General features: G+C 42.1%; 2 protein-coding genes across 10 annotated transcripts in view; both read right to left on the bottom strand.

Annotated features, from left to right (window-relative positions):
* dip2bb (disco-interacting protein 2 homolog Bb) overlaps positions 1-4,100 on the bottom strand; it is a 41,154-nt gene extending 37,054 nt beyond the window's left edge. Inside the window, exons 1-2 of one of the 3 annotated variants that reach the window (XM_037101456.1) lie at positions 3,577-4,092; positions 3,041-3,463 (exon numbers count right to left, since the gene is read on the bottom strand). In XM_037101456.1, the coding sequence (XP_036957351.1) occupies positions 3,041-3,125 (85 nt within the window). In that variant the 5' untranslated portion in view covers positions 3,126-3,463; positions 3,577-4,092. Of the gene's footprint in view, positions 1-3,040 lie in introns of all 3 variants that reach the window. The other 2 variants (XM_037101458.1, XM_037101457.1) reach the window with 2 other exon arrangements.
* A 723-nt stretch (positions 4,101-4,823) lies between these two features.
* Positions 4,824-12,737, bottom strand: atf7b (activating transcription factor 7b). Of its 7 annotated transcripts, none has more exons than XM_037100261.1 (12): positions 12,441-12,737; positions 11,338-11,399; positions 10,820-10,916; positions 10,524-10,663; positions 10,267-10,404; positions 9,967-10,124; positions 8,931-9,027; positions 8,687-8,806; positions 8,215-8,364; positions 7,191-7,379; positions 6,952-7,057; positions 4,824-6,803 (listed from the first exon to the last, which is right to left on the bottom strand). In XM_037100261.1, the coding sequence occupies exons 1-12, from the start codon at positions 12,535-12,537 to the stop codon at positions 6,568-6,570; spliced, it is 1,590 nt and encodes a 529-aa protein (XP_036956156.1). In that variant the 5' UTR covers positions 12,538-12,737; the 3' UTR covers positions 4,824-6,567. The 7 variants fall into 7 exon arrangements, with proteins under 7 accessions (XP_036956156.1, XP_036956158.1, XP_036956157.1 ...); XM_037100263.1 differs by having other exon boundaries at positions 10,536-10,663; positions 12,441-12,735; XM_037100262.1 differs by having other exon boundaries at positions 10,279-10,404; positions 12,441-12,733.
* Between the last annotated feature and the right edge of the window lie 692 nt (positions 12,738-13,429).

Genomic DNA, 13,429 nt, shown 5'->3' with positions numbered 1-13,429 from the left:
AATATAATAACACTAAATTCATAAAGACTATGAGTCACATCAACACATACCTGATTACAGAATATGTAAACAAGAGTATGAATCTGACCTGACATTTGATGCCAACTTTTGGCACTAGACAGACAGCGATCGATGCCATTCACTGTCTGTCCTCTTGTCTGAACAGCCTCGGCACAGATCAAACCATCTCTGGTCACTCACACACTCACATACACAACATAAATACAGTAGCTGCAGACACTATGATGATGCCCACAAGCTCACATGCTGAGCAGCTTAAACAGTTGTGGTTCAGTGCTCTAAATTCCAGTCCGGCTCAATCACCAAGACTTTGATCCCTTCAATGGCTTTCATTGTGTCCTTACACTCAGGGAGGTTAAAGTAGGTGGAGTTGCTCTCTTTCCCTCTCTCGCATGCACACACTTGCACACAAATACAGACAAATACACACACACACTCACTGCAGCCCACAACCATTGCTGTGAAAAAAGTGCTGATGCATATTTTCCTCTGTTTGTTGCTCGGGGAGTCCCATGCATTAGAACAACAAAGGGGTGATTGTTGCCATGTAAAAGATATCCATGAGAACACTGAAGACTCATTGGACAGCCAGCTGCCGCTCGCCTCGGTTCTGTCCCGGTTGTGCAGCTTGAGTGCAGTTGAGCAGAAGGCGAATGCACTTCATCACATAAGATGATGTGCATACAGGCGTAGAGCATCTGGAGAGCATCGAGCCATCTTATTAGCACAAGAGTCGTCCATGATATGAAGTTACAGATGATAGAATGGTCATCCTCTGAGGCCCCAACAAGGGGGCAGGCAGTCTGGGGGTGTCACCTTACCGCTCACTAACACTTTAGTCTTAAAACCCTCCAACTGTCACAGGTGATTGTACTCAAAGAATTCTGATTGTTCTGTCAATAGACCAGTTTTGGACCAGAGCAAAGCAGCAACTGTTTCCAAACTGTTGACATTGCTGAAAAAAATAAATACTGTGAACAGAGTCGCATGACTTCAACTAAACCCTGACCAGAGCAAATTGTATTACCTTAACAGCTGATGGATCTGAGAATAATTTGAGACTTCATTTGGATTAAATGACAGTTTCTTATTCACAAAAAAAGGGCTGAAATGATTCATCAATTGGCTGGAACTATTTCATCAACAATTAATACTTAAGTATTCATAATCAGCTCTGTCTTATACCTCTATTGACTGAATATATTCGAATTCTGGGCAGTTAGTTGAACTTTGGCTTTGGGTTTTTGAACTTGTCTTTTTTGTGATTTTCTTGAGCATTAATCAACAGATACATTGGTGATGGAAATAATGACGCAATTACAGCCCCAATACCCAGTAAATACCATTTCTGTTTTACAAAGTGAATTCTATCAAGGTTAAAATCATATATTTTTTTAATAATATTTAATTGACAAGGTGTATTCGTTAGCTTTGTCCCAGTAAGTAAGTGGCACTAGATCAAACCACAGTCCAGACCAGGTTAATTAATCTGTTACTACCGCTGCTTTACGTCGATTACAAATAGTTAAGTGTTGTAGGATAAATATCATTCCTAATTTACAATTACTGTATGCCAGTGCAGGTTGAACACTTGATTGCAAAGTGTTTCTCCATCATCCATTGCCTCTCACCCATGTTAAGTGAGCTGAACACAGTGTGAACATCCCAGCCTCCATTATCCAGACTCATTATCACACAGATAATTGGTGCCTATTATTAACCAGAACACACACTCAACTCTATAGCAGTTCAGGTCATAGCGTAGCACACTGAGTGTGACACCTTGTGAATGTGACTAATAAATCGCTTTGCATGATGACTAACATGCTGTCAAGATAAACTGAGTCCTTGATTGCTTCCTTAAATAAAAAAAACTGCAATAAAACAAGTGACAGAGAATATCAAAGAGATTCACAGTCGGATGTGTGGGAAAGACTGCCAGCTACTTTGTCTTTTCAGACCTCCAAAGGTGTCCTGTGAGATTTGTTGTCTTTTCATGAATGAGAGAAAAATATTCCTATCGCTGTTACTATTCTAAAAAATAATAAAATAGGTTGAACAAGTGCACAGTAATGATGACAAACTGTTCCCAGGTTTTCTCATGTGAGGTGAAGTTTCACTTGTACTTCTACGTGGGCAAGACAGTTTCGGCTATCTGTGTGCGCGTCTGTGTCACAAGTGGGACTGAGGCATCATTAGTGGCACATACATCCCCCTGCTTGGCTCTCCATGTGAAACATAACATTACTCATCCACCCCCGGGCACCTGAGAGTTGCACAGCACCAATCAAGCTGCTGCACTGTGATTCACAGTGTGAGGAGGAGACTTGCATAACAGCCAGCACCATATTCCCATTTCCCCCAGTCATTCTTGTAAAACAAATAACCCTCCTGTATCTGCTGCAGTTTACTGGGTTCAGGCTCCTAAGCGGTGTGGAGGGGGACGCAGCATTATTTAGTGTCCGCTGCTGTCTTAGGCTGTACAAGGCACACACACACACACACACACACACACACACACACACACACACACACACACACACACACACACACACACGCACACGAGGCCTCCAGGATGTCAAACTTGACCCATTTCCCCCCACAGAAGTACAAATGCCTATATAGCTGTGATGATGAACAATCCATGACATATATGCAGGCAGATATTGTGGCTCAAAACAAGAAAATCGACGAAAAAAATACCAAAACATGCCAGATGGGCAACAAAAACAGATTTGTGTCGCAATCTAGATGCAAATATACATGCATCTGTGTACGATGAAAGCAACAATGCCAATACTTGGATGGTGAAATGACAGCTTGAAAAGGAGGTCAGTGTGTTTTTATCATTAGTTGTAGTCGTGTCCGGATCCACTGCAGCAGCTCCGAGTCTTACCAGCTGACACGGGACGATCTATTTGGGGCTGATTCCACATAAACACGCTGCACACTAAAACTTGCGTTTGCATTCATGACCGCCGCGGCACAAACTATTAAACCCGCAGTATAGAAAGCTTACCTTCGGATAGCTCCAGATCCAACTCCGCCAGCTGGTCCCTGACCTCTTTAGGCAGAGCCGACAGATCAACGCCGCGGTCGGCCATCGTTGGGAGCACAGCAGCCTGCGGGGTGTTTGTGAAATCTCGGATGACAGCGGGTACAGTCCAGCATGAAGCTAAGAAACGAAATCAAGATGTGGCGGCGGTGCTGTTTACTCCATCTTCGCGACTCCCCGACACCGCCATGACTGTGGGAGATGGGAGCAACTCGCCAGAGGAGTCTGTCAGTCACATGACCAGGGCTGATGGTAATTGCTGTGACAGGATGGTGGGATAAGGCAGACTCCCTGCTCCCTCTGCTGTTGTGTTGTTTTTTGTACAGCTGAGAGGTGAAACAGCTCCTCCAGATCCGTCTCACCTGCCGGCCTCCCCTCAGGTCGAGCCTGGCAGTGGTGGAGGAAATAGTACACAGTAAATACACAGTCTACAATACTGCCATCACAAGCAAAAATATTGAATTCATGTAAAAGTTCCATAATTATCAGCAAGAACGTACTCAGAATGGCTCATCGAAGTGTTATATTCTCACAATATTATATCATACTATTCTGTTTTATGACAAATACAGATTTTACTGTTGGAAGGTCATTCATGATGTTTAGTTGGCTAACTAGCTTAAAGTAGCTACTATACCCTACCTCATCTAGTAAGGAAGAACAACATTTCCCTCTGAAATGTGCAGTTAATTAAATTTGAACTGTGTAAATGTCAGATTTGTACTTCCAATAAGTGAAGTAGTTGAGTGAATGTAGTTAATCTACATTCATAACTAGAAACTGATATTTGTGTTCCTCACGAATTATCGGGGCTACACTTGAGTCACTGCCTCTGATTTTCTAAAAAAAAAATTACGTCCTGATCATGAAAATGTCCTGTAGGTCCTTTAACACCTATCCCTTCCATTCTGGAGGTACTTCAATAAACTTCAAATAATTTTTTTTAACCCTTTGGAAAGAAAATACTCAGCATAGTGAAAGACTTCCAACACACTCCTCAGGTCATGCTATTGCTGCCAAGCCAAACAAAGATGGCGGCCGGAAATAAAATGTTTTCCCGCTTCATTTGAACAACCTGGAAGAAAATGTTTTATGATCAGTTTCATGTTCGTTTGATGTCTATGTTTGTATTTTTCCTGTGTTTTGCAAAATGAACTATACTCTGTGATTTTGGAAAAAAAATTGTGTAGAATGGATTTATTATTGTACGTTTCTCCAACATGGTTAGAAGAAGTGCATGATAAATACTGTCCCAATAATTTACTGTATCAGCCACAAATTACGAATTTACATCATAGTCCACATGTTTAGTGGTTAAAATTATACACCAGAAATTGACCTTATGAGGCCAAACTGCTTAGCAGGCACAGAATTGATGCCGTCTGATACAGTAGGTGGCAGCATGCTCCTCTAAAGTTGGTATGCAGTTTAAAGAGTGCACCACACCCTACTCATGTCATGACTTCAGACTGCTGCACGCTGGTGTCCTTGGCTGAACTTGGGTGGGACCACGTCATGTGAGCCAAAGAATAGTAAATCTTTTTGCTCACTACATCTGAGCCTTCCTCGCCTTCAGGTGTAAACACATTATTTTAAAAATACAAAAATGCAAATTTAACAGTTAACTAATCATTATATGCCATGAAATGCGCAGATAATGATCTGTTTGCTGGTCTGCACTTGGTTGGTAGTGATTATTGGAAATATCAGGATTTGTTGTCCAGTGAAGATAGCAAAAGCATGCTGATGAGCTTTTATTTTTCATTAATTTATTTTATTATTTGCCCGAGACAACTTATTCATTAGTTGAGACTATACACAAGTATTTTTTCCCATCTTGAGGCCTGAGTATTTGACAAACTCACTCCATACAGAGATTTTTGAGACGTTTTTTTTGTTTTCCATGTGGGTCAATCTCTGTTTAACAAATAAGAGACATACCTATCCTCTTAACAAAATAAAAGGGACACACTATCACGCAATGGAAAAAACAAAGCCTAACATGCCGATAGAGAAAAATGAACATCTTAAAAACAATGACATGTTGTAAAAAATAAAAAGAAACCCACACACACACACACAGTGACAAGGGGGAAAACAACATGACAGACTTGGAAGTACAATGCGGTATAAAACAATCTGCTTTTCAAAACTTAAATTTCAAAAGAAGCACCTTGCACAAGTATTAAGTCTACTTCATGATACAAGACAGCTTTTCAAATGTTGGAAAGCATCCAGGACTAGGACATCTGTATTTCTCTACAGATGTGTTCTAATCACCAATCTCATTCATTCAAGAGCACTCATCTTCACATTTTCTCTGGTCACCTCATAACTTTAGCTTTCCACTGAAATACACCAAACCCCTCTGAGCGGCTGGGCTACACACATCAGCTAAATGCAAGAACATTGATATTCAATAGAAAAATATATTGCACTACTCTTTCCTCAAATGAAATGCCAGGGTAAATGATTTTAAATCTATTATGTTTGATTATCATTTAAAGGCCTTCTAAAGCTAACCATTTCAAGTGTGTTACATTAGGACTGAGGATGGAATCCTTACATAACAAGGACAGTTTTTGCATCAATAATTTCATAATATAAAACAGAAGAAAAGCAGATCAATCAGCAGTGATAGTAAGATGAAGCACAAACAGTGGTATTCTTCAGTCTTGAGAAATCCATGCAGTCAATAGGGTTTGATACATACACAACTAATGGCATGACATCCATTCCAAATGGCTTAAAAAGGGTGGTAAAAAAGTCAGGCACACACTCACAGGGTAAACTGTGTACACAACTACAATTTGGTTTGTTATGCACTCGGCTGACTAAACCGTCACGTGTATTTGAGAAATTTAACTCAAAAGGGAAACATATAGAAAGAACTAAAGGACAGGTTGAAAAGTAAACAAATAAAGAGCATTAGAAACATTTCCCAGGCTGACTTTTACTGCAATACGCCAGCAAATCTCTCACGGTACGCACTTTCACTACATCAGCAAAACATGAGGTCAACGACCAGTATCAGGCATAAAAATCTTTTCTTACAATTGAAAAATACAAGTAAAACTGTCAGCCTGGAAAGCAACCAACCTCATCACAGCCAGTGTGTGGGACAAAGTTGGACTTTAAGCTGCATTTTTAAGTGAAAGGAAAATAAATGATACATTATTTCATTCATATTTTCATCCCAATCTAAAACCTTTTACAACTGAACAAGAAATGGCCCCAAACCCTGCAGAGTGAGTGTCCAACGTGTTATTCATATTTACATACAGAGCGTGACGAAGCTTCTCTGAACAGGGACTGTAGGGTCTGACGGAGGCACTGTGCCATGTCTTTGTGTGATTATCATTGGCTGTGAGTGGAGGAGAGTATCTGAGTCTGGGGTTGGGGTTGAGGGCGGGTCCCTCTTTTCAAACACTTTGCACCAGTCTGGCCTCCAAATGCCACTCAAGTTTATACTGACTGCCTGCGTCAGCACATCATCTTGGGGCTGACTGTGACTGCGTTGCCATGTCGATTCCTCCCGGCTGGCCTGATCCCATGCCGGCCAAGACCGACATAGCCACCGCCTCTGCAGCGCGGACGCTCAGTCCATTGATGGTGGCCCCTGGACTGGAGGCTGAGGCGGGGGGTGACGGCCCGTGCTGGATAACTGCCGCTGGGGAGCCGATGGGTTCAGTGGATGTATCCCTGGAGGTGTCCTCTCCTCCTGCAGCTAGAGACAGAGACAGAAACATTCACCCTTAGGGAGGTGAGCGTGTAAAAAGAATGCATTAGATGGAGGAGATGACAGATGGATCCTGACAGAATAGGTGATATGATGCACGAAGCTCGTCAGTCAGTTCTTGATCTTAATTGGTTACCTAGGAAAGCTGCCTTCTTCTGCATTACAGTGACAGGGCAGTCTTTGTGGGCCAGGAGGAGCTGCTTCAGCTGTGCCACCTCATTCCTCAGTAGGCTTACTTCATTCTGATGGCAACACAAAACACAAACAAATCATTCTCAGCATGCCCTGTCTTGTCATATAATCAGAGAGACCAATCTGTGAGCATGTTTCAGTTACTGACAAGACCCTCGAGTGAGAGGAAAATGGAAGACTTACCGTCAGGGAGACATTCATGTTGGCGAGATCGTCTGCCTTCTTCTCCAAAGAGTTCACCCACAACTTTCGTTTCTGCCTGCAGCGCGAGGCGGCTGCACGGTTCCTCTCCAGGAAGCGTTGCCTCCTTTCGTCAGGGTCCATCTCTGTAGCTCGCCGCCGGCGGCCTCCTGTTGGCTGTGCAGGGGACACCTTGGGAATGAAGGGAGGGGGTGGAAGCGGTAAAAAAAAGCACGCCCTGCATTTTGCTGTGGATAAGCTCTACATGTAGTTTTTAAGAATAAAATGAGTGCTTTTGACCAATAGGAGTAACACTGACACAAATGTGATCACTATAGTGGCTGAAAGGCGAGCTCTTCTACAGTTATTTTTGACCCTGACATATCAACATTTCTCTTTTTAAAGGGGCACTGCTTTAATTCTTTATTTATTTGAGTTGGATTGGAAATAGCATTATGCAGAGGGATATCCAAAAGGTTATGACCTTTAACAAAAGTTCTCCATTAACTCGTTTGCTTCTTGGCACTGTTAAATCTTGAACCCAAGATCCAAAGATGGGGTAGACTACACTTAACAGTATAATAAATAATTGCGAAAACTTTCATTATGGTAAAATAAACTCTTTGTTGCAAAAGTGGTCAAATTTAATGTAAATTCTGCTCATCCTGATGTCAAGGTGTTCTGGCGCTAACCTGCCAGTTTTCCAACACCATTGGAAAGAGTTATCTGAAAAATAAAGTGACACTCAACACAAAATCTTGGAAGTATCAAACACTTTTTGTTTGAGGTCTTATTCTTAATTTATGCAGAAAACCAGATGCGGTCAGCTTGAATTCATGTCAGTCCTTCTACTGTACATGCACAATATATTCTGAATACTGATTTTTTTTTTTAGGCTAAGGGGGCAAGTGTTTGACCTTTAAGACAGATTTGAGAAGGTCAAAGGTTTCCTGATACTGTAGGAATTAATGCATCAGATCCTTGTTAAGATCTGCATGTAAGCTCCTTTATATCGCATGCGTTTTACCTGGGGTTGGGCAGGTGATGGTGCATCAGAGTTTTGAGAGGGCTGCTGGCTCTGTTCCTGCCGCTGGGGGACGGCAGGGATGGACCCTGCCCCCCCACCAGCCCCATCCTGTACCCCTGAGCCCTGTTGAGTTAGAGCTGCTTTCAGCCGCTACAAAGACACAGACAACCCTCCATGTAGGTCATTTTGTGTTAGGCTCATAAAGAGAGCTGTTAAAACTAGGGATGCAAAAACCATCACAAGACTTTTATTATCATTATTGTCTATTGTAATATTACTGTCCTTGGGCTGCTGTGACACAGAAATGTTCCCATTTGCAGGACAAATAAAGGAATTTGGATTCTGAAGACATTTAAATTTTAAAAAGCTATTTAACAAAGGCTGCGAAAAAAAAAAGTTTATATAAATTAACCCATTGCTTTTCAGAGCCAGCATCCTAAAAAAATTACGCCACAATGACTCATTATCTCACCATCCTCGTCTCAGAATTCATACTGTATCCAGATGGGGAGGATGACCCACTGCTTGCCCCACCAACTGGAGGTCCTGGAATCCCAGGGATGTTAGGCACTGAGTTCACTGGCCTCGCAAGCTCCACATCGCAACAAAACCCAGAGAGAGAGAGAGAGAGAGAGAGAGAAACAAATTGATAATGTAAATAAATAACACAAAAATAATATAAACAGTACAATTTTTACGTTTTTAAAATGACTTACAGATATAACTGAGGTCATCTGAACAGGACTGGGCAGAAGAGGGACTGTCTGCCCATTGGGGAGATGCCTTACCAATGGATACGCGCTCGTTGGGGAGCTGGTGACAAAGATCAGATACTTGTGAATTGTCCATTCTGTGCCCAATGACAAAATACAGCTCAACTGACAGGCAGGTAGAGGACGGTTGGCATCCGCCCACACCTCCCTCATCTACACTTTTGATCAGGAAGCAGAGGATGATCGTGAGATAAATAACTAACATCTCAAACACACTTTAAGAATATACTGCTGATCATACACCTTAACTAGCACCTTCTCACAGATACCATTTTAAAAAGGTCCCATATTATGCCCATTTTGAGGTGCATACACTGGGTTTCTACTATAAAATATTTACATTCTTTAGTGTTTAGTAATTTAATTATTTACTCCTACTGTCCACTGCTGCAGCATCGGTGTTTACCCACTGTCTGAATCCTCTGTTGTGACTGTTCCTCTTAAGGCCCCACCCTTAAAAGCCCAGTCTGTTCTCTGTGGTCACCTCTCACACCCCAAACCTAACCCAGTGACTGGATTATTGTGAATTATGATGATGGATTTAGTCAAAACTTCGTAGTGGTAAAGAAACAAACACAACCGCAACAGGCAATGCCTAACAGTATGCAACTCTAATAGAAAACATGTAAGCCCAAAAGGTAAGATTTTAGGGTGATGTAAGGCATTAGGAGCTAAAGCAGGAGCAGCTCCTATGTCAAACAGTTTTGTAGTTATGCCTGTCAAACAGCAGCCTCTGCCTTGTGCTGTGGATACAGGGGTCAAGAGGTAAACATGAGATCTTTATATTTAACCAGAGCTTAACTTCCTAATCAAAGCCAATATTAAACAACTGCCTCAACCTTGATGGCTGACTGGCTGCTTGCTTGTTAGCTGCTCAGACGACTTCTTTTTGACTACTTCAGTTTTATGATGTTGTTCTAATACCAACCCTGGCCAGTGAACATGGGGCTGCAAACAACGGGAGCATACTGCAGTTTACCTGAGCTGTCTGTTGGAGGGTGGAGCTTGCGTGATGACAGAAGTTGGAGAGGGCAGAGTTGGGTGAAGTGCATCATTACTCAAGTGCAGGGGAAGAGAACCTGGACGCACAATGGTTGGAGTGGGGGCTGAGCTCACCACAGGCTTTGTAGGAATCTCCTGTTGATGAATCAAACAATGTAATTTATTTCCCCTTTTTAAAACATGTTTATTCTGCATGAACAGGTAACCAGTTATTGACAGGAGTCTCAAACCAGCTTGCTGACCACACAAAAGCACAGTTTGGGACAATGTATTGTACCTTGCCTCTCACCCTTGAATTTCTGCTATCATCTGACATGCTGGATGAGGAATCTGGACTTCCAGGAGAGGAAGAATCGACTTGTAAAGGTCCCTCATCTTCAACTTTAACTTCAGATGGTGTTTGTAAAGGTGCAGCCTTTGAGCAGAGGAGGTGAATATAGCCTTTTTAGGTAATTTATAACATTATAAAGCAGTGATTTAATTGTTAAGTGGAGAAAACCAACAGTATGTCATTCATTGAAGATGGTCATTCACCCTTTTTCTCACCGGGTGTTTTGTCCTCTGGTCGTCTTCGTGTGCTTTGCAAAACTCCTGCTCAAAGGAGGTGGCCAGCTCATTGAATAGCCCAACCTCCTCACAGTTCTTCAGGAAACGTGTAGGTGTCGGGGTCTGGTCTGCAATATAAACATTTTTATTTAGTTGAGAAGATCAGAGGACAGAAATGTATTTCGAAAAGGAAGTCAATCACATATCACTGCAGGTCTTCGAGTATTAACACACAATTATTCCTCAATACAGCTTCAATTAACGAATACTATTGTCAAAGGTACCTGCAATGATGACAGAGTCTGTTCTGGCAGGACCAAATTTTAATGTCATTTCATGCTTGTGTTTGTGGACTGACAGGTGGTCTTCATTTGTGAATCTCTGTAAAAAAAAAACAACAACACAGCAGATGAGAAAATGTAACAGTTTAGCAAAGTATAGAAAATGAAGTATCAGTGTGCCTACTGTGCGGCTGACAAATGACAAAGAACATAACAAAATAACTTAATTACAGATGATGTAAGTTGAATTATAGCACCGTGTATTCTGTGCAGACAGTCCATGGTGACATAGGGCACAAAAGAGGAAGTCATATGTGTGTCATCTTTTAACTGATTTGGTACTTGTACAGTATCTTAACTGTATGGTAACCTGAACGCTAGATTGCTGTGTGCCCATATAATATGAAGGAGGAGGCACATTTTTCTTTCACATTTCTGAGCCGGATGATCAGAGGTGACAAAACAAAGAGTGAAAGAGAGTGTCATGTGCATATGAATTAATATGTTGTGTGAAATCGTACCTGCCCACATCCGGGGGCAGTGCATACAAATGGACGATCATCCCCCATCTCAGACAAATGTTCTGTAAAAGAGAAAAAAACAGAGCGACTAGTTATAGGCTTTATCAAAGTACGCACATGGATGCAATAAACTGGTGAGGGTTTAAATCTGCTGCATGTTGTTAGTGATCTATATACCACTGTTAACAAACAGCAACTGTTTGACCACAGAATATCTAAATGTCCCCATCAACTGGTTCGGTATGATTGTGTTTTCAATTGCTACTGTATTGACTAACACAATGACTCTAGATGACATGAATGCACCTGTTGAGAAGAGAGGTCTGTTTAGCGCCATTAATTGCATGTGCTCACCTGTCACTGAGAAGACAGAAAATCATGGGGACACAAATCCAAGTGACAGGAGGTAAACAGGCCAGAATACTGTCGGCCTGTTTAGAGCATTTGCTTCGGACTCGGGAGGAGGATAATCGGGCACTAACGGAGACGATGAGGCAGCAGAGCCAAGGAAAGCTATCATGCAACCTACCTTACGATGTCGTTAAGTCATGGCGCTGGCTGGCTACCACTGCCGAGGTCGTTCGGCTATGTAGCTAGCTAGGTGGCTTAGGTTACGAACAGAGGATAGGTTAACCCAAAATGCCAATTTCTTTGGCTAGCTCAGACTTTATGAGAGATGGGCCTTACGCTAGCACAGTCTTCTCGGTGACCACACCAAAACATTTTGCTTTCGAAACCTGACAGCCGTGTCATTACAACAAACGTGGAGGCATAAATCATGAACACTAATAACAGGTAACAGACGCTGGGGATACGCCTCGTTAAGCGATAATTTTGGTGTAACGTTAGCCACCAGTCACAACACAGTTAGCTAACCTAATGCTAACTGCTAATCGAAGCTACGTTTAGCTTACCTTGTGAGTTCACACTCCGCCAAGTTGGTAGCTAGCACGAACGTTAGCACGCTAATGCTACAGAAAGCAGTGCTCATGGACCAAGCTACCGTCGCATGAAACACCACATCCCTCATGAACACTGACTGGATATATTTCCCCAGAATGTCATATTTGTCGTTAGATGATCCGAAATATGACTAAACTCACCCGACGTTTGAACAGCCTCTTCACTCCTCCCTCCCTGCTCCGGACAGTGCTGCTGTGTTGCTGCTGCTGCCTGGCCCTTGTTGACACTCACTTCCATTAGCAAAACACCGCGAGAGCTGGAACTGGGCACGGTGTTACGTAACAGGATCGACGTCGGGAAAATATCCAGCGATTTCTACATTATTAAGCCACCTTTACACCACGTCTATACAAATATTTCCGTTGTAGTAAGTGTCACACATCAGTTAAATCTCCTGAACGCACTCACCACAGACTCTGGGCCAAATATGCCTGCCACAGTTACATAATGTTGAAGGTTATTTCTGGATGGTTACTTGGCAGATGACATGTAAAATCCGCTAACAAATCCCTTCTAATGCTGTGACAGGAAATCGACACTGACCATGACTGTCACTGTACTCAGTCAGTTCTGCCGAATAAAAAAAAACAAATGACAGGTTTAGATAGGATTAAATCAACACTTTGAGCATTCGAGGTGTTTTCTTTTCAGGTAACTTATTCACATTCAGGTGCATGAAAAACATCCTGTGCAAACAAACAAAGTGCGAAACACGGCTGTTTAAAAATAAATCTTTATTCTCATACATCGGGCTTAGCAATAAAATATTCACTCAATAAACCAGTGTGTTCTTTGTTTGATTGTGAACGTTACACAAGAATTCTGATATAAGACTGAAATTGCATTGACAGGCTAACAAAGTCAACCCATCACACACACAATGGACAAAAGCATGCATACATACATTTAGCTCCACTCAAACCAGCCCCACCCTGCAGCTGCACCTATATTAAACCGAGATTTACATTAAAATAAGTCTAGTGTCATCTGGTGTCATGAACGGATAATGTTGTATTTGACTACAGAGTAACCAGCCATGTTCAGTGTGACAAACTGATGCGCTCAATATTCTTAAACCCTTTATACTGACATGAGACATTGTTAAGGCACCATAAGTTTGGTTTGACAG

Source organism: Acanthopagrus latus, chromosome 6 (genome assembly GCF_904848185.1).
Source record: "Acanthopagrus latus isolate v.2019 chromosome 6, fAcaLat1.1, whole genome shotgun sequence".
In the NCBI taxonomy this organism is placed as follows: Eukaryota; Metazoa; Chordata; class Actinopteri; order Spariformes; family Sparidae; genus Acanthopagrus; species Acanthopagrus latus.
This window is presented reverse-complemented; position numbering and strand designations above follow the sequence as displayed.